At 45.8% G+C, this 25,522-nt stretch overlaps 1 protein-coding gene across 1 annotated transcript in view; it reads right to left on the reverse strand.

The window, feature by feature from the left end:
- The window catches only part of LOC138283554 (transient receptor potential cation channel subfamily V member 5-like), a 479,342-nt gene extending 455,458 nt beyond the window's left edge, over positions 1 to 23,884 (reverse strand). Inside the window, exons 1-3 of the mRNA XM_069221494.1 lie at positions 23,833 to 23,884; positions 23,373 to 23,495; positions 8,098 to 8,238 (exon numbers count right to left, since the gene is read on the reverse strand). Of these exons, the coding sequence (XP_069077595.1) occupies positions 8,098 to 8,238; positions 23,373 to 23,495; positions 23,833 to 23,884 (316 nt within the window). The remainder of the gene's footprint in view (positions 1 to 8,097; positions 8,239 to 23,372; positions 23,496 to 23,832) is intronic.
- Between the last annotated feature and the right edge of the window lie 1,638 nt (positions 23,885 to 25,522).

Below are 25,522 nucleotides of genomic sequence, written 5' to 3' on the forward strand. Positions count from 1 at the left end.
ACGGATCAGGTGGCCAGCCTTACCACAATATAGGCAAAGTCCCCTTCGTCGTCGTTCCTCCCTTTCTGATTCCGTCAATGGCCCACGAACCAGATCTATCTGCATGGGCTCTTCATGGGGAGGTGGAGAGGCTTCAGATGGACTATCTTCCGTTCGCCGACTGCTAGCACGGAAGGTACCGGGCTGGTATGGAGCTCTAGTTCTATGTCTTTCCATCTTGCGCTCTCGAAGTCTATACTCGATGTTCATAGATTGATCCATTAATTCTTTCAAAGAACAAGCTGGGGAAGAGTGTACAAGCTCATCTTTAATTTCTTCACGCAGGCCTCGGCGAAAAAGGGTTACGAAGGTGCGTTCTACCCAGGAGGTTTCAGCTGCCAGCTGTTTGAAGCGGGTTATATACTGTAGTACATCCTGATTACCTTGCTGAATGTCACATAAGGCTTCTTCAGTTGCTGCTTCTACCCTAGGTCTCTCAAACATTTGTTTGAAAACAGTCAGGAAAGCGGAATAGTTAGCCAGGACTGGGTCATCTGCAGAAACCAGAGGAGTCGCCCAAGCAAGCGCTGGACCAGACAAGGCTGATCAGATAGCCCACCTTAGTCTTATCCGAAGAAAACTGGAGTGGACAAAAGGCAAAGTAAACCATCAGGGCGTCCAAAAATTCCTTCATCTTTAAAGGATCTCCGGAATATCGAGGAATAGTAGCAGATACGGGTGGTATGTCCATTGATAGGGAAGACAAGACCTGTCGTAGCGCAGTGTTCTCTGCCCGTAACTGTTGTAACTCTTGGGCTTGTTGTTGGACAGTCTGTAACATAGCTTGAGCATTTTCTGACACCTCTCCCTTTGGATCTTCCATGGCGCTCTCGCAACGCAGAATCTTTTGGCGTTGCAATCTGTCACGTACTGCGCTGGACTTCTCACCTCTGGATTTCGGATTGGCGAATACACCAAGTCTTCTACAGGTCCTGGATGCTCCCAGATAAGGGCGACCCCTTCTAGTAGCCACGGTGCCGCTTGACAGGCTACGCCAAAGCAGACCGTACCCTCCAGAAGGAGTCCCAGAGGGAAAAAAAACCAACACTGGGGAAAAAACCTCTAACAGGAACTCCAGAAGGAAAACAAGAAAAAACAGGACTTGACAACAGGAAACAAAAATAGGCAATATCCAGGGTACAAGGCAGGAAAAAAGGAACATGCAAAAATATCCCAAGGAAAAAGGAGGAACAAAGAACAGGCAAAAATCTCCCAAGGCAAAAGCAGGAACAAAGAACAGGAGCGAACAGCACAACCAGAAGGAAGTGTTTGCAACGCAAGGAGGAACAAGACTGACTGACTTATATACTGAGAAAAGGGAAGTGACATCACAGGAAAGGGAAGTAACACCATCTTGGATTGGGAAAAGCCCATAGATCAGTATAGGAAAAAGGAAGTAGTATAAAGAGAAACAGAGCATGCTGGAACAAAAACACGAAGAAGACAAGATGGACACAACATGGATAGAGACAGGCAAAGGCCCAACAAAAAACCCACCACCAACAAGAAAAGAAGAAAAAAGGCTACACGTACGTGTAGCGCGACCGGGAGCGAAATATATGCTTCCCAGAAAGCTTAGTCAAAACACGCGGGGAACGGCGCTCTGAATATCGGTAGCACGGTCCACCCGCGAGGACAGAAAGAGACGCCGCGTCAGAGCGCGGCGTTACAGATGAGAGAAGGCGACAAGTGGAAAACCGCCTTTAAAACTAGATATGGTCTATTTGAATACACAGTAACGACCTTTGGACTTTGTAATGCTCCAGCGGCATTCCAATTCTTTCTGATTGATGTCCTTAGAGAATATCTAGATCTATTTGCAATAGTATATATAGATGATATTTTAATCTATTCTAATAACGAAGTCGAACATGTACAACATTCACACAGCCCTTCGGAAACCTCATTTATATTGCAAATTGAGCAAATGTGAATTTCATGTTACCACCGTTGAATTTTTAGGGGTCATCCTTACCCCTCAAGGCATGGTCATGGCAGAAAGAGAAGTGCAAGCAGTATCCGATTGGCCAATTCTAAAAACCGTTTGAGATGTTCAGTGCTTCCTTGGTTTTGCAAATTTATATCGTAGGTTCATAGACCACTTCTCACAGACAGTGGCGCCAATCACCAAGTTACTACAAAAGAAAGAACCATGTATATGGTCTCCAGAAGCGGACAAGACTTTTTCAATCTTAAAGGAAGCCTTCTCCACCGCCCCAGTCTTGACTCACCCAGATACTGAACGTCCATTCATAGTAGAAGCAGATGCTTCAGATGTGGCAGTTGGTGCAGTGTTATCACAACGTAACAAAGATACCGGTCAGCTACACCCTGTAGCTTACATGTCCCGAAAACTAAACGACACAGAACAAAATGATGTCATTGCTGAGAAAGAACCCCTAGCAATCCGTGACGCATTAAAAGAGTGGAGACACTATTTGCTAGGTGCCAGATACACTATTACAGTATACACAGATCATCGTAATCTCCAGTTCATGAGCTCAGCTAGACTTTTGACTCCTCGACAATTACGCTGGATGCTGTTTTTTGCTGAGTTTGATTTTGTGGTAACCTTTCGCCCCAGCAAAGATAATTGCAAAGCGGATGTCTTGTCCAGACAAGACTCTACCATGATACCTACAATCCAGCCCCCTCGAGCTATCATTACTCCAGACAAAATTCTTTGTATCCTCAAGACTGAAGATTTTTTTGAAAGTATTCGTAATTCTTTCACCATCCAAAAATGACAGAAATGGGCTCAAGCAAACCCCAAAAGATCAATCAAACAAGACTTACCTTTTCATGATGCATGTTTATTTGTTCCTACTACCAAGTTGCACAATTAGTGTTTCATTGGTTACCGGTTATACCTACGGCAGGTCATCCAGGTATTCCTAAGACACTTGAAATAATTTAACAATATTTTTGGTGGCCCACTTTGACGAAAGACGTCAAGCAAATGGTAACTAACTGTGAAGTTTGTGCCCGCACCAAGACAAGTCATTCAAAACCAAAAGGATTGTTACATCCTCTCCCAACTCCGCTCCGACCTTGGGAACACATATCAATTGAATTTATTACAGTACTGCCAGTCGTTCAACATCACTCCGTAATTCTTGTAGTGGTAGATAGTCTCACAAAATATGCAAATTTCATTGCTTGCAGGAAATTGCCTACCTCCAGTGAATTGGCAACAATACTTTTAAATCAAGTGGTCCATTATCATGGATTACCAAAAATAATTATTTCCAATCAAGGATCTTAATTTGCCTCTAACTTCTGGAAAACATGGTGCAAAACACTACAAGTTACATCTACATTATCTACCAGTCACCATCCTTAAACAGATGGCCAAACGGAGAGACTCAATCAAACACTGAAACAATATTTGCGTGCTTACGCTGAAAAAGCACTTCATTCATGGATATCAATGCTTTGGTTAGCTGAACTGGCCTACTATAACTTGTATCATTCTTCTACTGGAGCGACACCCTTTTTTGGCCTATTTGGTGATCACCCAGAAACTTTGCCAATCACAATTCCACAAGAAAGTTCACTGGCACCAGCGGTGTCAGAAACCACACGACAACTCCATCAAACCCAGAAACAAATCCAGCAACATCTGAACAAAGCAAATAAAAAGTATAAAAAACATTATGACAAAAAACATTGTGAGGGACCACAATATAATCCAGGAGAGAGAGTGTGGCTTTCCACACGTCACACTGACTTCAACAAAAGATATATGTTTAATCCCAAATATATAGGTGCTTACACAGTTCTTCAACAGATCAATCCAGTGTCTTACAAAATACAGTTACCAAAATCACTACGTATTCATCCTGTGTTCCATACTTCTCTACTAAAAAGAGCTTTCCAGAAAACTCACTCTCAACCAAATCCAGTACTGGTACAAGGAGAACTGCAATACGAAGTAAAACAGGTTTTGGATTCAAAATTTAGAGGACGTACTCTCTGGTATCTAATATCCTGGAAAGGGTACGGTCCCGAGAACGACTCATGGGTCTCAGCATCTGACATTCATGCTCCAAGACTAGTGCAGCGTTTTCACTGCCTAAACCCAGACAAACCAGGCCTTGGAGCACGTTCGGGAGGGGGGAGTACTGTCAACACCAGGACAATGCGTGCTCTACGGGCAACATAACGCAAAGAAACAAAACTTGTGCATTGTAATAATTCATGCATTGTGTGCTGATATTGCATATTAACTTTTTGCATTGCAGGTATTTATATTGATATGTCTTTAATACTGTTTGCAATGTATTGTTCATTTTCAAGCCTTTCCTGCAGCCTGACTAGGTGTGGCTGGGTGTGGCAGTGGGCGGGCTGGGTCTATTTAAGGAACCCAGCCCAGCTCCAAGTGCTCACTATTCAGAGCTCCTGGTGCAAAGCAGCAGCAGTTTCCAGGGCTCCTGTTCCGGAGGCCTACTTGGACATTTCCAGGCCCTGTCCTCATTACCTTGGTGATCCTCAAGCAGGGCGGTAAGGCAGAGGTTGGGTTAGGCCCCCGACTCCGTTTCTTGAGATTTTTTTTTGTTTTAGTCTTTGGATTAAATCGCATGTGTGATTGTTTCTTGGCATTTGAATCTTGATGGTTGAATCGGCAGCCGTGTGCGCGATTCATTCTTGGCCTTTAACTCTTACATTTCATATCAGCAGAGTGCGCGATCATTTCCTGGCATTTGCATCTTCATGGTTGAATCGACAGCTGTGTGCGCAATTCATTCTTGGCCTTTAACCCTTGCATTTCAGATTGGCAGAGTGCGCAATCATTTCCTGGCATGTGAATCTTGATGGTTGATTCAGCAGCAGTGTGCACGATTCATTCTTGGCCTTTAACCCTTGCATTTCAGATCGGCAGAGCACGCAATAATTTCCTGGCATTTGAATCTTGATGGTTGAATCAGCAGCATTGTGCATGATTCGTTCTTGGCAATTAACCCTTGCAGTTCAGATCGGCAGAGTGCGCGATCATTTCCTAGCATTGGAATCTTGATGTACAGTTTAGCAATATGAAGCATAGTAATTTCTGGGCAATTGAATCCTGAAATTCAAATCAAAACAGAGTGTGACTTTACAGTATTATTCATGTCATGCCATAGTTACTATTCCAAGAACTAACTTGAGAGAGTTCCATGGTCGGTGCATAAGGTGTTATTCTGGAAATGCTTAAATGAAAGTTTGGGTAATCCTTCTTTTGCTTCTAGGTATCCAGAACCAAAAAGTCATTTTATTGAAAAGCTTTTGATCTCTCATGTTATCAAAGTATAGATATTTATTAACAAAGTTTATGAAGATTAATGTGAATAACGTTGCTATTGTGTTCCTAACTCTTGCTTCCACAGATCTCCTTCCCCGCTGTTCCCAACCTAAAATCCATCCCCGCTTGGCCATTCTTTAACTCTGTGCTATAACGGCTAGTAGAGTTTGGAGCTGCCAAGAGGTGGACAAATTTGGGAACAGGCGCAAACCCCGAGGATCCGGTCTCGCTGACAGAAACAGAACCCCTTTCCTTCCTGTATCTTGAATGCTGAACCCCTTGGAGAGGTATTTTCATCTCTGCCCTTGCCTCTTTGAAATGCCTTGCTGAGACTTAGAGATGTTTTCCCTAGTCCAAAGAAGAAGACTCATGACCAAGGTACTGATATGCTGACGCTTTCCCTTTTTACCTACTCTTTGCCCTTCTTAGTTAGTAACCTGTTGCCCGAGATTACCTTTTTTCAAAATCCTTTTGTCCTTTTAGTTCTTTTTGTCTTTTGCAGGCATGTGTTCCGCTCCAAAAGTTTTGGGGGTCATTACGAACCTGGCGGTCGATGTAATAGTGGTGATAATACCGCCAACAAGTTGGCGGTACATACCGCCACTATTATGACATTGTCGGTTTGGCCAAAGCCAAACCGTCAAGTTAACACACCGACTGCCACGACGGTAACAACCGCCAGGCTGGAGACTACAGTCTCCAGCCCAGCAGCCGTCACTAGGCCGCCCATGGCATTTTGACCCCGCCCACCGCCATAGTTTCCGCAGTTTCTGTACCGCCACAAAAACCATGGCGGTAGGCACTATCAGTGCCAGGGAATTCCTTCCCTGGCACTGATAGGGGTCTCTAACCGCCACCCTCCCCCTCCCCAGAGTCCTCCTCCACCCACTCCCTCCCCCTCCCAACCCCCGTCATACACACACATACACACCCATACACACATGCATTCCCACATTCACACACGCATGCATACATTCATACACCCTCACAGCAACACTCACTAACATACATCCAGGCACACACGCATTACACACACATGCACGCACTCAAACACAGTCACACACCCCTCACACACGCACACAACATCCCCCACCCCCCTTTCCTGCCAGAGAACCTGACTTACCTGCTTGCAGGGGGTCCTCCGGCAGGAGACGGGTCGCGGTGCTGCTGCCAGCAGCAGTGTCCACCAGCGAAGCACCGCCAGGCCGTATCATGGCTCATGATATGGTCGGCGATGTTCTGCTGGCATGGCACTGCTGCTGGCAGCAGCGCCACATTACCGCCATCCACCGCCATGTCCGTAGCTGGAATTCCACCAGCCTTCTGGTGGAATTACGTCTACGGTCATAATTTGGTGGACAGTCGGCAGCCACGTCGACAGTATGTTGGTGGCCATTGCCGTGGCGGTAGGCGGCATTTGCCGCCAAACTTATAATGAGGGCCTTTCTTCTCTAATTAGCTAAACTGTAGGGTTTTTCCATGCTCAGCTAAATTGAACTTTGATGATTTCAACTGAGCAGCGTTTGTTTTCCATTCATCAAGTTACCTTACTTATGATCAGTATTATTTTTGTTCAATGTCTAGTTCTCTTGATATTAATTCACCTGAATGTATTTTGTCACCGTGGTCAGCCCTTGGTGACTCTGTATCTTTATAACTTTGGCTTGCGAATTATCTACATGATTCTGCCTGTATGATTCTGAGCTTAAGTTTGTAATAACACCCTCAACCTTATTCCTGACAGGAGGTTTCCTTGTATGGCCACACTTCAATGTTTTTTTACTGAAAAGTTGTTGTTTTGTTGTACCACATCCTCTGCAGGGTCCAAAGATCCGTTGACCTCATTGAGTATTGATTCTTGCTCCAGCTACACCACACATCGTTTTACAGCTATACGCATTTGTGAAATTGTCTTTTTTGCTGAACCAATTCCAGGAAGAACAATGGGTTAGTCAGTGATTTTATATCCAAATCTATAATAAGACAAGTTACTTAATATGCCTATAAATTCATTTGATCAACCTTCAGTGTGTCCATCCTGGAAATGCTCAATTAGAGCAATATTTTTCTAAGCGATATGCAGCTTAGTCTGCACTTCCCCATTCCAAATTAATGATAGAAATTTAATAGGTTGATTGTTCATCTCTGCTAGTCAGTGGGAATGGTGAATGAGTCTAAGAAACGAAAATCTGTTCTGCATTTCTATACTTGCAAAACATTATATTGTAGTGTTTTATAAGACCTACCTTTATCCTTCCAAGCTTCTAAAAGTTTAGTCTCGACTTCAAGTGCCACAATAACAATTTCAGTATATGTGAAACACATACAAATTCACCCTACATAAAGGTATCTTATGAAGCTGTCTAGAAAATCTTGAAAATGTCATGCCACTCCATCAATCAAAGATTAATGGTGGCACCCATAGCACACTTAATCAAAGAATTGCCTCTTGGGAGAAATGTATGGATAGGATAGCACTGTGAATTTAAATTTCTAATAATAATTGACATATGAAATTACCAAAACATTATGTTTGCTTGTTCCAAATTCCGATTGCCACTAAGGCATAGAACCATAAAGCAGGGGTGTATTTAAATGTATTGCCAGGAGAACAGAGAAAGGGGCTGGGGTAAAATGTGGATAAAGATGATCATTGTAAATTGTTCATCTGATGTTTTGATTGCTGTCTTCTATGGAAATTATCAAAATCACAATGAACATGACAGAAAAATGAGATGGCAAAAAGCAGAGAATGCATCATTCATTTTACTGCTCACCAAAATAGAATGACTTGTGGCACTGAAATTTAAAGAAGGTACCAGTGGCCCGAGGCGATGAAACATTTCCTCCGCTCTCAATCATGGCTTTTACCAGACTGAGGTTCTGGTTTACCACAGCGATGTGGAGTGCTGTCTGCCCTGAAACCCAAAGAAAAGAAATGTAGTTAAAACAACCAGGTGGACATTTTCTATGCAATAACCATGAAATACCTGATATGTGTGTTTGAAAAACACCTCCAGTTAACCCTTGGAGTGCCAACTCACCTCGAAGAGCCCTGCACTGCTGCTGTTGGCCTTCCGTACTCATAATATTATATAATGGTAGAGCTGCATTGCACACATAATGGTTGAGTGAGTATTCTATTCCTTCCCTGTACTGTAACTTATCTAATTCTGCTACTGTCAGTGGTGCAAACTGAATGTTGTATAAGGAATTGTACTGTGAAAGAGCGTGGCCTACTACAATGAAGCTGGCTAGGGAGAAAGCACAAAGGTGAAATACAGGAATCTTTGCCTCATTAGGTCTTCGACGTACCTGTCTATTTTGTATTGAAACCCTGTGTTTGTGCCTTGAGAACAGGGTTTGCTGTGTGATTTCAGAGGCTGTTCCTCTGACAAGTTTGGAAGATGGGCCATAACAGAATGTAGATATGGTGTTGGGACTTTTTCTTGATGTACGCTGTATAGCTTCATTTTCGATGAACCTTATGTTCTAGATTCTCTTTCTATAGAACTCGCTACCTGGTCGCACCATATGTAGTAGTTTACGATGTACATTCCAATGGATCTAGGTTTACGATGAGGGACATAACCAGCACCATTCAGTGACCTTAAACCATGTGTTTACAGAGCTCTCTGTGATTTTCTAAAAGGGATTGGTCTAGTAAAGGCTTGGCTTAATCTTAAAGCGCCAGATGCCAGATTTACTTATCATTCTGCCCCATATCGATCTTTAGCTCAGCTGGACTATTTTTTCCTGTCTCCAAAGCTATTATCGTGGCGCAGATAGAGTGTCTCCTCCGAGGTATGTCAGACCACAATCTCCTGGTAATAGAACTATCCTTAGATGGTTGTATGAAGAGGAGGTGGAGCTGGTCGTTTAAGAGAAGATTTTCATCGAATCCTGCCAAGATCCAGAGAATGAAGGCTTAGATTCCAGAATTTTAAAATTAAGCTTTGGGAGTACATGTTTGGATGTCATCAAGGATGCTGTCAAAGCAGGGGTGCAAGGGGAAACCCTAGGGTTCAGTTTAACTCAACAGAAGCAAAACCAAATACTCTCTTAGGAGCTTTATCATGATCTGAGTGAGCATGAAGCGCTTCTGGTCACAGCTGTTGGGGAAGGCAATGCAACAACAAGTTGCACTAGCAAGAGCCACAATCATTGTGAGAAAGCCAGAAAAAAAAAACAGCCAGAATATTTTTAGCCTTGTGACGGGAGTGCTATCAGTATAGTGAATGAGTAGGCCACCTGTTAGCAGTTCATATGCACCAGAAGGTTGTGGAAGGCTATGTTAGTAAGGTCAAGGACACAAGGGGTGACTTGGTTTCGGACCTTGACAATATTAGGGCCGTTAGGAATGGGGTGTCTAGTTGGCAGAGGCATACACCTTTGTGCAAGTAGGGACCACAATCCTAGTCACACACAATCCAAATTATCCTGTGCCCACGCTCTGGTAGCTTGGCACTGAGCAGTCAGGCTTAATTTAGAAGGCAATGTGTAAAGTATTTGTACAATAAATCATACAGTAACACAATGAAAACACCACAAAAATACACCACACAGGTTTATTAGATAATATTTATCAGAATAGAATAAGGTCAAACTGACAAAGATCCAATGAGCACAAGTTGAAATATCACTTTTAAAGTGTTTAAAAGAGTCTTAATCCTTGAAAATAAACAGTTGTCTCTTTGTTACACACAATAACGACACCCGGAGACTTCAGAGGAGGAGATGTGTGGAAAAATAAGGTGTGCATCAGATTTTCCAGTGCAGCTAAGACAATGCGTTGTTTCTTTCCACACTGCAAGAGGTTTGTATCATTTTGTGCGGAACAGTCTTGGATCCTCACTGCGTTGTGAGGTATTTTGACGCCCAGTGACAATGCAGGGAAAAATCCTTGATGCGCTGGAAGAGGACATGGGTGTTGCGTCGCTCCGGTAGGTGATGCATCAAATTTCCATTGCAAGGCAGGCACTGAGCCGAATTGCCACTCAGGAAGTCTGGCTATGTTGTTCTGGTCAGATGCGTGGCGATTTCTGGATCGCAATGAAGACTTTGCATTGATTCTGGCAGGTGGTGCATCGATTTTGATGCACAAGAGGTTTTCTGAAGAGATGAAGTCTTTTAGCCCTCAGAATTCAGAAAACAGTAGGCAAGCTTAATCCAAGCCCTTCGAAAGCAATTTTGAGGAAGGCAGAGTCATTCTCAGCAAAGTCAGCGGCCAGCAGGCTAGCAGGGCAGCAGTCCTTCTCAGAAAATAAGTCCAGATGAGTCCTTTGGGCAGCCAGGCAGTTACTCTTGACAGGATATAGGTGTTGGCCCAGAGGTGTCTGAGTTGGTGGGGTCAGAGACCCAGATTATATAGCCAAAAATGCCTTTGAAGTGGGGGAGGCTTCAAAGAGTGGTTTTGAAGTGCACAACTTCCCAGTTCAATACAGTCCTGTCTGCAGGGTCCCAGAAGAGGGTTTGGCAGTCCACTGTGGGAGGGCTGGCCACTTTTGAAATGTAAATGTCAGGCCCTCCACACTTCCAACCCAGGAAGACCCATTCAATATGCAGATGAGTGCAAGTGTGACAAAGGGCCAGATGTAGAAAGCCTTTTGCACGTCGCAAACTGCGAAAAACGCAGTTTGTGATGTGCAAAAGGCCTAACGCGATGCACAACCTCAAATTGCGAGTCGGTACCGACTCGCAATTTGAGGCTGAGACTTGCAAATAGGAAGGGGTGTTCCTTTCCTATTTGCGACCGCATCGCCATGCTGAGTTGCTTTGTGACCACGAATTTGGTCGCAAACCAACTCGCAGTTACCATCCACTTGAAGTGGGTGGTAACTCATTTGCAAAAGGGAAGGGGTCCCATAGGTGTGAATGTTGATAAAAATGTTTTTTCAGAGCAGGCAGTGGTCTTATTGACCACTGCCTACTCTGAAAAAACCGAAACCAAATGGTTTCGGAAGTTTTTCTTTTTGCAGCTCGTTTTCCTTTAAGGAAAACGGGCTGCAAAAAGAAAAAAAAACTGCTTTATTAAAAAAGAAAGCAGTCACAGACATAGAGGGCTGCTGTCTCCAGCAGGCCACCATCCCTGTGAGTGCATGGACTCGCTCTGCGACCCCATAGCGAGTCGCAGAAGGTGTCTGAGACACCTTTCTGCATTTGGTTTTGCGAGTTGCAATTTGCGAGTCACTATGACTCACAAATTGCAAGTCGCAAAATTATACTTACCTACATCTGGCCCTAAGTGTACTATGTATGTGGTTGTTTGAGTGAAATGCACAAGGGAGCTGTCAACCAGCTCAGCCCAGACGTTGATTGGAGACAGACTGTAAGGCACCAATGGTTTATAAGTGCAGAGAAATGCTCACTTTCTGAAAGTGGCATTTCTAAAAAAGTAATATAAAATCCAACCTCACTAATAAGCAGGATTTTCTATTACCATTCTGCCCATACTAAATATGACCTGGTTACCCCTTTCAGATCAGAATCTACCACTCAGAAAATATATAAGGGTAGTCCTAATGCTAGCCTATGAAAGGGGAAGGCCTCACAGTAGTGAAAAGCAAATTTAGGAGTTTTGCATTACCAGGGCATATAAAACCCATATGTACATGTCCTGCTTTTACCTACATAGCACCTTGCCCTATGTGTTAGCTAGGGCCTACCTTAGGGGTGACTTATATGTAGAAAAAGGGGTGTTTAATGCTTGGCAAGTACTTTTAAATGCCAAGTCGAAGTGGCAGTGAAACTGTACATACAGGCCTTGCAACGGCGGTCCTGAGACATGGTTAAGGGGCTATTTATGTGGGTGGAACAATCGGTGCTGCAGGCTCACTGGTAGCTTTTAATTTACAGACCTTGGGCACATGTAGTGCACTTTGCTAGGGACTGATAAGTAAATTAAATATGTCGATTGGGAGTGAACCCATGTTACCATGTTTAATGGAGAGAGCATATGCACTTTAGCACTGGTTAGCAGTGGTAAAGTGTGCAATGTCCTAAAACCAGCAAACACAGTTCCAGAAAAGTGGAGGGAGACAGGCAAAAAGTTGGGGGATGACCTCCCTAAGGCTGTCAGGTCTAACAAGGAGTTATTATGAAGGACTCTATCAAGCTCAATCTCCACTGGGGAAACAGACTATGGAGGAATTTCTAGGTAGAATGGCTTTGGCTGGCACCACTCAGGAGGAGCAGCATTTTTTGGGGGCTAACATTAGCGATGATGAGTTACAAGTGGCTCTCATTCAATTGTCCTCAGTGAAGACTGCAGGGACCAACCAAATCCTGCTAAAATTTCATAAGACCTTCAGTATGTTCCTAACAACCGGATATGCTCAAACGTTTTATGCAGGTGCAGCAGGGCCTAAGGCCTCTTCAGTCTTGGTCAAACACCAACATTGTGGTTTTTCGTAAAAGAGGTGAGATCCCTCTGTGCGTGGATCGTATCTGCCTATAACTTTAATAAATAGCGATTCAAAGATCTACTCCAAAATCCTGGCTGCTAGACTAAGGCCCTCATTACGAGCTTGGAGGCCTTTGGGCAAGACCGGCATGCAAAATCCCACCACCATCCCGCCAGTGTTAACGCTACAGTGTCTGCCATATTACGAGTCACAAACACCAAACCAACGAAACACAGCCTGAAATCAAACACTGCCAATGCCATTGATGGCGAAAGAGTGACTGTTCGTCCACCGGGCCTGCCACGCTGACACCATTCTGGCTGCCATAATATAAGTTACAATTCAGCACAGCTGAACATGCACAATGATAAACCATTGGAGGTGCTCACCGCGGCGGGCTAGAAAATCACTGCCAATAGAAGGCAACACCAGATTGGACAGCCCGAATACCCCACACCTGAAACATATACACACACCACACTCACCTGTTCACCGCACTATAATACAAACCCCCTTACACTCCCACAAAGCATTGCGGATATCACCACGAGCCAGAGATATATGACCCACGAACCACTGCACATTGAGCAATAATTCACACGTTGCACGCACTCCCACAACACGTCATGCCAGAAGCACCTGCGCTTCACCGACACTGAGTTGCGGGTCATGGTGGACGAGATCATAAGAGTCGAGCCAAAACTGATGGGAGCAAAAGTCCAGCAAACATCAGTGGCCAGGAAAACTGAGCTATGGCAGAGGATCGTCGACAGGGTGAATGCAGTCAGCAGTTACCCACGCACAAGGGAGGACATCAGAAAAAGGTGGAACGACCTCTGGGGGAAGGTCCGTTCCATGGCGTCCAGGCACAACATCGCCCTCCACAAGACTGGCGGTGGGCCCCCACCTCCTCCCCTTGACCTGACAACCTGGAAAGAGAAGGTCTTGGACATCATTCATCCTGAGGGCCTGACAGGAATCATTGGAGGGATTGATAATGGTAAGGAACCTACACCCCTCCTGAGCACTAACCACTCCAGTCCTGCATGCCTCCCAAGCACCTATCACTCCCCATCATATCACAGACCATGAGAATGCACCCCCCACTATCATCCCATCTTCCTACTCTGCATGCCACACCACCCCTATCTCACCATCCACACACCCACCTACCCACACAATGCATGCTAAACCTTCACTATCTCCCAACTACTACTCCCACAATCCATCACTAGACATGCCTGATCCAAGTCACACTCACACCTCACACTGGTGCACCTGCATGGACATTCATTCCACAGCCCACCCAGACTGCTGGGCAACACCACCTCACTACCAATGCCAGTTACAGCAATGTCAGACAGCAAACTCACAACTACAATTGATATGACAAGCATGGCACAAAGGCCATTCACCATGCAGTGTCAGCATTGCTGCAAATGTCATTGCCATCCCTGGGTAACAATTCCACCCTCTGCAAGCGGCACACCATGACACTGCAACAACATTTCCACGTAATAACTCTCACCCTTTCCATTCACAGCTAACCCTGCTACTGCCATCCAGCAAAGGATGCCAGGGTCAGACAGCCCTCCCAGGATGAGGGCCCCAGTGGATGTCTGCAGGACAACAAAATGCCTGGGGCATCTGGGGCGACTGGCCAGTCCACCTCCAGCAGCCCAACCTAGACACCCTGGGCTCCCCTTTCTATGTGGCTACAAAATCACAGCTAGCCCCTCCTCCCCAAACCTATGCCTCAGGGACCATTCAATTAGAGGTGCTCCCCACAGTACAGGGGTCTGAGTCAAGAGCACCTGCCACAGACAATGAAGGCCCTGGTGCACACTGTGCCAGGAGCACAGTCACAGGGTGCCAGAGCTAGTGGGAGGGGATCTGTGGTCCCAGGGAGGGGGAAGCAACAACATCAGACTGGCCAGGAGGCCCGCAACCAGGTCCTGGGTGCATACCATGAAACCCAGGACACCATGGCCCAGACACTCACTACCCTGCAGGAGACCCAGAGGCTACAGAGGGAGAACCATCAGGAGGCCATGCAGCAGTGGCAGACCCACAATGCCACCATGGCCACCATAGCAAGGGTGCTGACAGAACCTGCCAGCATCCAGTGTCAGTCCACCTCCCACCAGCAGGCCCCTACCATGAGCCAGATCACATCTGAGCCCTCCACATCAGCCGCAACCAGTGGAATGGAGGCCCTGCCACAGAACACATAGGACACCAGCGCACCTTCCCCTGTAACTGAGGAGCCCCCACACAAGCGAGGACGTCCAGCCAGACATCCAGCCTCCACTGATGCCAAGACCAACACCACCACCAGGAAGTGAGCCTCTTCAGAACATACCCTCTTGTGTGTCACAGCGACACCCTGTTGACTGTCCACTGTCATAATACTTTTTTCACATGGCCATCATACTGGACAACGGCTCCCCACAAGTGGGATAAGTACTCAGATGATCCCACTCGCCATGACCCCACTCATCAGCCCTTGCACTTGTATTATTTGTATTATTCAATTGAACACCTTTGAGCACAGTTTCTGTCTACGTCTTTATCTACCATGACTACATTATATACAGCCATCACATATGTAACAGGAAGACCATTGACCTACCAATTTATGTGACATTGACAGAAGGGGGAGCAATCATTTACAAGTTCTATAAAACAGTTAACAGCACCACATCTAAAGTAATGTGTACAGCTACATAGCTGCCAGTATGTTTCAGTAGTGTACATAGGACATTCTTCAAGATGCTACTGAACATGGGCTGGGACAGGGTTCTGCAAAGTCGGTCCTGGAGAGCCGGGTCCAGGCCAGATTTTTAGCATATCCACATTTAGAAACAAGATGTTTCAGAATTCAAAATTTTTCTAAATGTGGATATGCTAATAATCTGGCATGGACCCGTCTCTCCAGGACCGACTTTGCAGAACCCTGGGCTGGGACATTCTGGCAGCCCAGTCCACTGTTATTTGGAAGGACTTTGAGGCAAGGAAGTGGAGGACTGCCAACACCTGTACTGTGGGTTTGATGGCATTGGGATGACGAATACCAGCCCGCAGATCCGGCTCCAACAGCCTCACAAAATCCATGATGGTCTGACGGTTGAGCCGATAGCACTGGATGACGTGCCTCTCTTCAAGGGTGGCAAGATCAACCAGGGGCCTGTAGACAGGAGCATTCCTCACCATCATTCTTCTACTGTACCTGGGAATAGGAGGGAGTAGCAATCATTATGTGCATAAAGGACTGTGTGGGCACAGCGGAGCTGTGCAGAGGTCACTATTAAACATCCATGATGCACCTCATAAACCCCCTCTGTACACATTGTAGAAGTAAAATGGCAGCTGCCTGTCCTGCATGCACAGGACAGATGGAAGTGAGCGAATTCCGCTGGTGTAAGACATCATGGTGGTAGGCGGTCGCAACCGCAGTGCAACTCCTCATTGGTTAACATAGTTGCCTATGGGAGACATGAGCCAATGGAGATCACCGCCGGCAGTTACTGTGATGTCCACAGCGTCCGTGACCACCATTTCATGTACTCATGTTCACTTGACTCCTGGCCCTAGTGCTGTGTATACCTCCACTGCATGTGCTGCTGTGTCTTCCGCCACTGGTAGCCAAGATTCCACGTGCTTCAGGGGATAGGGCCCCAGCCTTCTCACAGGAGGAACTTGAGAAGCTTGTGGAGGGTGTCCTACCCCTCTATGCCCAGTTGTATGGGCACCAGGGCAGCAGGTGAGTGCACTATGATTGTGAGTGCTACGAATGTGGATGGGGGCCTTGGGACCAGGATGAGTGACTTGTGGAAGGACCTGGCTAAGAGCTGTGAGGATAACTGGAAGGTTTAAATGTGCGTATGTTCAGGGGATGTGTTGTGTACGATGCAGTCCCTAAGATGCCATGCTACATGGCTGTCGCCTTTTCTCCATGTTATCCATGCAGGCGAGCGCTCATCCAAAGAAGGGGATCTGGCTTGCCATCGCCAAACAACTGTGAACCCTTGGGGTCCATACCTGACAGAGAACCCACTGCAGGAAGCAGTAGGAGGACATGCAACACTGGGCGAGGAAGACTGGTGAGGCCCAGCTGGGGATGTCCTCCCAACGAGGGAGGGTTGCCCGTCGGACCCTGGCCCCCCTTATGTCCAACTTTTTTTTGGCGGTGACGTACCCTGAGGTGGATGGGCGCTTGAGGGCAGCACAGCAGCCACAAGGGGGTGAGTTCACATTCATACTTAGATTATGTGGTGAGTGATAGGTGCAGCCTGTGCAGTGTGTAAAGGCTGTGGAATGTGTGCTAGATAGCTACTGTATGACTAGGCTTGGGACACATTGATGCTGGATGTGCTTTATACAAGTGTTCATATGCACTGCAGGATGTGAGTTGGGGTTGACTTTACTGCTAAGTTGCATTGATGACAGGGCAACTGTGTAGTACATGAGCAGGGTCTTAGATGTGGACAATGTTCCTGCTTCTGGAGTTCACCCACATTGTACTCCCAACTATCCAATAAGTGTTGCTGGGGCCATATCCCTATCTGCTGGCATGTGGTGTATGTGTAGTCTGCAAAGTCTGAGGTTTCACATCATACAGCTATTTGTGCTTGGGTTACGTGGCTGTGAAAGTATGCCTCCAAACGCCGGTAGAGGCAAAAGTTTGGGTCTAGTGATCGTAAAGAGCCATGAGCCAATGGGGACGGTCAGGCATGTGTTGAGGGTATGGCTTTCATCCTTTATAGGAATGAATGTGCGTCAGCATGTGTGAAACTCATGTGCATGACTTAGGTGGCACGCCTGGGCTGTCATTGCAGTGGCATGTGTGTGTGAAGGCATGGCATGTAATGACATGGCACTGGCGTATGTTGTAGTGACTTGGATGTGGCTGTTGTGCTGGCATTGACCACTTTCTCCTTGTTTCTCCTTCTCCCACCCTGTCTCGGGAGGCTGATACCAGCAGAGCTGAGGGGACCAGTGGAATGGAGGGTGAGTGGAGCACCACTTGGAAGACAGGAACATCTACACCATCATCAGATTCTTCCTCTGATGGTGACTCCCCGGTGGTGGAGGAACCTTCAGGCCCTATGCCTGCACCATCCTTGTCTGCCACCCCCCTTACCAGCACCTCCCTCCCTGTAGCTCCCCACCCACTTGCCCGTGCCCACTCACCCAGGAGTGTGGGCATTTCCTTCACCGCAGGTGTGTGGGCATTTCCTTCACTGCAGGCAACTCTGCACCTCCTGCCCCAGTCAGCCCTGCTGCCCTCAATGATGAGGCTATTGACCTCCTGAGGTCCATCTCTGTTGGGCAGACAACCATTGTGAATGCCATCCAGGGACCGGCATCCCAGATGCAATAGTCAAATCCATTCCTGGAAGGCATTCATGGTGCCCTGTCTGCCCTTCAGAGATCAATTCAGGCTCTGGCCTCCTCATTTAGGGCAGTCAGTGTTCCTTCTTCTTCCGCCCCCCTCCAACTACCTGTTCCCACTCCCACATCCCCTCCCATTTCCCAACCAAAGCACACTTTCATACCAGCATGCATACCCACCAACAGACCCAGAGCGCAAGGACATTCACATGCACCACAAACGCCACCACCGCCATGCACCCACCGACCATTCAGACGCTTCCTACCCTGACTCCCCCACCTATTCCCCCTTCACAGTCACATCGCCACTCACACATGTAGACCCCACACATCATCAGTCCCAGGTCCAGACACATGTTCTGTCACTGCCACCGTTACCACAAGAGCTGACCCTCATGCATGCACCCTATACACCACATCCGTATGCACCACAACAGTCAACACAACCACATACAGCACATCTACCCTACCTGCACACACCACCCCAACATTCACTCACACATCTTTCCTGCCATCTCCCTGTGTCTCTTCCACTCCTCCTCCCAGTACACGTTTATGCCCACACTCATCCACCCAGCACACACATTTCATACACCCACGCACCAACACCCAAACCTTATCCACGTACACACCTGTTAACCATCCCCTCTCCCTCCACACCCAAACGCCTAACCCATGACCTACCCGGTGCCCAGACAAAGATATTCCTGCATGAGTTTTCCCTGTTCCCATCTCCAGGCCCAGTCCCTGTTCCCCCCAAATGCCCTGCTTTCTCAGACCCCTGCCTTTCACCTACCTGTCCTCCTCTGGGCTGAGTCATGCCCCGCAGTCAGCAGTCTGCAGTGCTGCCACAACCGGCACACCTGCCCTTCACACCTTCAGCCCTGGTAGCACTCCATCTGGGTCCCCTGCTGTGGTGGCCTCCACCGCCATCCCACCTAAGAAGGCAGGAAAGAGGGGCAAGGCTAAGGCGTGCCCCCAAAAGCAGGACAGTAAGGGGGGAAGCCTGATGAGAAGAGGAAGGACCCCCATCCAAACCCTCATTACACACCCACACCCCTCCATCGTTGAGGTGCCTGCATGCTCCATTGATGCCCCTGCCCTGTGGAGGTCTGCACATTGCAGTCAGGAGTCAAGTTGGGCAGTTCTCACATGCCCAGTGTGCCTGGGTCATTTGGACAATGAAGCACTGGCCCTTGTGGCATTTTGTATATAGTTGTTGTCATGACATTTTTTTATATTTCCAATAATATTTACCTACAACGGCACCGTTGGTGTCGATGCTAAATAGCTTGTCCTGGCTTTCCTTGCATTTGTATGTATGGTGATTGGGCGTTTGTGCGTGTGCGGTTGTACTAATGTCCTTCCCTCCAGTGTGTGCTAGGTTGGGGTACTTACGGCTGGTATATGTGTCAGCGTCGCTGCTCCTGGATGTCAATGGCCATCAGGAGCATTGGAAAGACTTGCAATTTGCGTGCCATGGTGCCTACGGACATGCCTGTGTTACAGAAGGTGGGTGCTTCCTTGTTGTTCGCTTCCGCCAGGGCTTTTGCAGCGGTTAGACTGCCCTGTACCTCCTGGCGGTGTGCAACCTCATAATACGGTGGGTGGAAACTGTCTGGCTGCTGGCATGAAGAGACCTTCTGCCGGCAACAGCGGTCCGTCCACATTGGCGGCTTGGAAGGAAACTTGACTGTGTTCTGCAGGTGCCTTCCCAGTTCACGTAATACGGCGGTCTATACTGCCCATCCCGCGGCAGTGCAACCGCTATCTCCACCACGGCGGTCCTCTGACCACCAAACTCGTAATGAGGGCCTCAGTTGTATAATTGACAAATCAGTGTCAACCAATCAACATGATTTTATTCCCAGCAAGGACACTACAGATCATATTCACCAGGCCATAATGCTATTCGATGCAGCTGAGGTTTGCTAATGAGCCCATGGCTATGGCCTTATTGGATGCAGAGAAAGCTTTCAACAGGGTCAACTGGCAATATCTAAGGAAGGTCATGAGCTTGTTCGGCTTAGGAACGTGGTTCATCAAGGCTGTCGGAGCTATTTATTTCAAACCAGTGGCCAGGCTACAGATGATGAGAGGACGGGCAGGGCCTATACAGAAAGAAAGAGGAACCTGGCACGGGTGCCTGTGCTTCCCCTTGATTTTTGTATTATATATTGATCCATTTTTCTGCAAGCTGGACGCTGATCCAGCTACATCCCCAGTGCAGTAACATGGGTGAAAAATGAAAATAGTAGCTTATGCCAACGATGTGGCAGTCATCACTACTAACCCGGATTCAACTTCACAGGCAATAGAAATGGAAGCTGCTGGATTTGGTGAGTTTTCAGGAAAGTCTCTGCCGAGTTGATACTCAAGATGCTCGAGTGATTGGGTATGCAGGGTATCTGAGTTTGTGCTAATGTGGACCAGATAGTGAAACTGAATTTGGCTTCGATAGTCAGTAAAGCCAAACAAGCTCTAGGGAGATGGAATAATTTGTACCCGTCTATTATGTGTCACTGCAAATTGATTAAAATGTTATTTCTCCCGAAAGTGTGGGATGTCTTCCACGCTTTACCGCTAGAGTTCCAGATCTGTTGGTTGAAAACGAGGGATACCATGATTTCTAGATTCACATGGACATATGGGAAAACAAGAAGAGCAAATACATTTCTATTATTGCCTAGGGAAAGGGGTGGTTGTATCAGCTGTCAGCTGCCCTTCAATATATGAGACGTCTTATACACTCTAAAGGGGGCGGAACCAATGAACACACATCTGGCATTTATCAGCTTTTAATCGAGCCTAAGCTAAGGTATGTTTGTTAACGGTGGTTGATCCCAGCTACTATAAGAAGGTCGATTTAAAGTGCTTGGGGCAGCCTATAAAAACTGTGTCATTCGTCAGAAAAAGACCCGTTTGGGTAGACTTTAATTGGTATACTCCAGTCTATATGAATCCAAGCTACCAAATATCTTTCATGATACCTGACTTACAAGATGGTGGAGACAGGGATTGTTTAAAATGGCAGACTTTTATGAGGGGACTAGTTTGGCATCATTTGATGAACTTCGTTAAAGATTTAATTTGAATAGCAGAGACTTTTTTAAATACCTGCAAATCCATAACTTTTTATATATATGAAAACCAGCGTGTCTGCTGGATTTTCAAAGTCTCAGCTAGTTGATCTGCTGCTGCGCCATGGAGAATGGTTGGTTAGTCAGATGTATCAAATCCTTAATTCTGACGTGCCTGCTGACCTTGAGAAGCACACTGTTAAGTGGCAGCAGATATTGGGTACATGGGATCTCTGTTTCTATGATTATTTTGAACTCTGTTGCACTATATTGTGCTCCTCCGATCTCCAGGCACAGCACTATCAAACGTTCTCTGGTTTATATTTTACTCTGGCAAGAATCGCCGAGTGGGGTGGCACAGAGGGATCATGCTGCCGGCTACGCAACACCAGGGCAGCTGACTTGATACACGTTTTCTACATGCCCTAGGTTAGACTCGCTTAAGCTTGAAGTCTCCAAATGTATGTAATACTTCTTAAATTAAGTCCTAGTCTTACCCCTCAGATTATGCTTTTGGGTGTTGCTGAGGCAACCTGTGTTATTGGCGGAGAGTCTTTAACATTTATTGCTATGGCATTTCTACATATTTGCATTGCTGCAGCTTGGCTTGATTCTCAGCCTCCAACGTTCCCCCAATGGCAGGGGTGCTTTTTTTCAATATTTATTATGGAGGTAGCACTCTATGAGTGCCGGGGAAATAAGGCCCAGCAGAAGGGTAAGAAGTTCTGGGGACCACTTTTAGAGTTGGCGCACCATCAATCATGATACTTTATGACTATCTTGATGCTCTCATTTAGATTTTGTTTTTTTGGAAAGATTTGGGTCAGAATATGGGATGGCTGTCCTTGGCTCCCAGCACTTCGAAGCACGCTTTGCACTTTGTATTGTTGGTTGCTTTTATAATCTAGAAGGGATGGGGACTAATTGATGATAGCGTTGGTATTGTATTTTCAGCTTAGTACAAATATATATGAACCATGCTCAATTCTGTCCTTAGCTTCTATCCTTCAACCTTATTGGGCTAGTCTGACATAAAATTCCAGAGAAATTTTCATGTCTGGAAATGTATTTTTTTTTTTTATTCGCTCTATGCATCACATTTAGCACTTTAGCAGCCATGCAATCGTATATCTGTTTGTTTTATATGTATTGTTGTACGTTGACTTGTGAATAAGTCAATGATGTAATTATTCATTTATGCTCACACAAATCCAATTATGATAATTTCTATTCCCTAGTACCACCTAATAGTTCTTTTTTCATGTGTATATCTGTGTGGCGTATTTATTTATTCAAAAAGCGTTAATACAAAAGGGTTTAAACAAAATACAGGGTTTGTAGTTTCTGACGGTTTGCCTGATGCTGTAGGAGGCCTGATGCCCCTTCTGTGGAGTGCCTAAATAACCTCTTAACAAGCAGGTCGCATTGGCGTGTTGACATGTAACAGACTGTGATGTCATTACTTTTCAGGCTGTATCTGTGCAAGGAGTCCCAGGGTCAATCTTTGGCAAGATGACGGGGACATCCATTAGTTTTCAGTGAGGAAGGCCTGGGAGGTTGGTGAGACCCTACTGGCACCCTGAAAAGTTCCCCCCGATGCAGGAGGTTTAAAATTGTAGACCACTCCGAGAGGCTCCTGGAAGAAGAGTTTCTCTTCAAGCCAAGTGGAGGTTGTTTTTTGTCTCGAACAAAACATTTGGCTATTACAGAATGTGGGAAATAACAGTACAAACGTTGTGCAAAACCCTGATTTTTAAGATTTCGCAGTATTTCCTGTGCCCTACAAATTATATGAGACAAGAGCCTAAATCTACTCTGCAGAAGTGCGCACGTCCGAGTGATGCCTGGCAGTGTATATAGGGCTAGGTCAAAAGCGCGAAAGGGGGGTTTAAAGTAATTTTCTTTCAAACACGAGCAAGTGTGACACTTTCTGCTGGATACGATTTTTTTAGCAAGATGGACTCCTACAATCAGCGCAGATTTCTTATGCCATTTTTAAAAGACACTCCGCAGGCCGGTGATGCCGACAAGGTGAAATTATCACACATGTAATTTTCGTCTTCATTATTGAAAGGAAACCTGTCTCCTAATGACACTCAATCACTCCAAAGACAACATCTTAGGTTTCATAAGCAGGCCTTGCTCATTCTAGGAATTCATCCTGATCATTCTTACCTTCATAGAGTTCTGACATCATAGGCTCGTTGACAAGATTAGGAGCTGCCTCCAGAATGACATGAGCTGCCTCAAAGTTATCGTATAGTGCAGCAACATGAAGAACTGTCTCACCAACCACGCCTGTAGACCAAGATAAACATAAAGTTAATCAAAAGAAAGGCAAAGAGAGCAAATAGTAGAAAAGAGAAAACAGATCATCGGTAGACAGCGAGAGAAAGCAGACATTATTAGAAACATAGCAAAAAGATGAAAATAGACATGATGGCACTTAGCAACCAGGGTTAGACTATCCTATGGAGTAATCTGGCAATGTCAGAGGGCCAAGTCTGACAGATCAGTGGTAGGACGTTTCCGTGGCTGTGTGGGCTTTAAGCATTAAGAAGCAGTGGCAAGCAGAACTGTGTAGACTGTGTATGGTGTTATCTCATCACATGCAGCATGGATGGACCTATTGCACTTTGTTGAAAGAAGAATGTGTTTGATGTAAAGCTCGAAGTAACCAAGGGCATGTCCGGATGTGGGTCCCTCGCACCCTATCCACAAGTTCCACCTCTACCTCACGAATGAGGCCTAATATGATTGAATCCAGTTTGGGGCTCCTTGTTTTCCCTCCCGGAGGAGGCATCAGCAGACAATTCAGGATGAACTGTTCCCATGAGGAGCACAGTCAATACTGATTTGCCTAAGGAAAACCTGTCTACACTTTGACGGCCGGTGTAAAATGATGAAATGGCATGCTATAGTAATCACTTTATTTGATTTAACACAGTATATCATAAAAGTACACACATACAAATAGTTAAATAAAAACGCCTAAAAACAGTACATAGCATGTCATACGGCAGAATAAGAACTCCCTTCTGAACACCTAGATAAAATACATTGCAACTCGGTAAAAATTGAGTTATAATAAAGCAAACCTTACTTATGTACAATTCTTCAGCACAAGCAAGGGACGTGTAAACTTATGATGTGAGCTCATGCATTTACGACAAATAAAACAATATATAAAGTGACCAGTGCAACCATTTCACATATGCGATCTGGCGGCGCAGAGGATATGTGCCAACCAGCTTTAAACTAAGAAAACAGGCTGAAATGAAGGTAGGACCGAATATGAAGGGGGAACAGGGATATAACTCTATTTTATATGAAGATTTCACAAAAGCATGATGGGCATTACAACTTTCAATCCGCAAACATTCAGCCCTTTTTCCTGGTACCTTGGCACACAAGACTTCCGTCTCTTACATGGCCACCTTACATTAATTTAAAGTCTTTCTAACATTAATTACAGAACATAAGTAGTTTGCGAGGCCACAGCATATTTCAATGGTCGGGAGCGTTTGAAGGTATAGATACGCAGGGTGACATTGGCGTATGGAAAAAGATCTATGTGATAGCATTATATTTTGCCTTCTCTGTCTAACAGAGTTTGCATAATAGAACAACGTGCATTGTGCTTTGTCATGAGGCAGAGTTGCAGGGGCAGTTTCTGTCGCACTCCAGTCATTCATGGTGGGAAATCTCACCAGGCTGTGAAACGTATCTAGTCTTAAATGAGTGAGAACAAAGCAGTGCCTTGTTTTCATTGCCTACGTTAAATATGGCTGCATACCATCCACAGTCAACATAAGCTGACTCCTCAAACCAGTATATTTTTCACTTACATTGACCACCTCAGGTACGTTAGTTGCTAAAGACACATAGATCTCACATTTTTTCTGCTTAATGTGGCCAGTGATTCTGGCTTCTCATAATAGTCCAAATGTCCCAAATAATTAAAAAGTTCTTAATATACTTCAGCCAGGAGATTCTCAAAGAGACTCTAGAAGTCGCACAATCCTATAGGATAGTCTGATTTAAACCTGCATGTTCCGATGTCCAGACTTTCTGCCATAAAAGAATTGGCTGTACTATTATTACGTTTGCTAAACAGGTGACCCCCCAGTTCTGCATGGCAAACAAATGATGAAGTACCTTTTGGGACAGATAGGAGAAAGTTCAGGAAGTAATTCTCCACTATTTGCAGTGTGTTACAGTTGGTGTATCCCCAAACACCTGCCCTGTATATAACTGTCGGGACACATTTTGTTCTGTAATTGTTTAACATATCCCTAGGGGAAATCATCCCTGACCATTTTGTG

Source organism: Pleurodeles waltl, chromosome 3_1 (genome assembly GCF_031143425.1).
Source record: "Pleurodeles waltl isolate 20211129_DDA chromosome 3_1, aPleWal1.hap1.20221129, whole genome shotgun sequence".
NCBI classification, from domain to species: Eukaryota; Metazoa; Chordata; class Amphibia; order Caudata; family Salamandridae; genus Pleurodeles; species Pleurodeles waltl.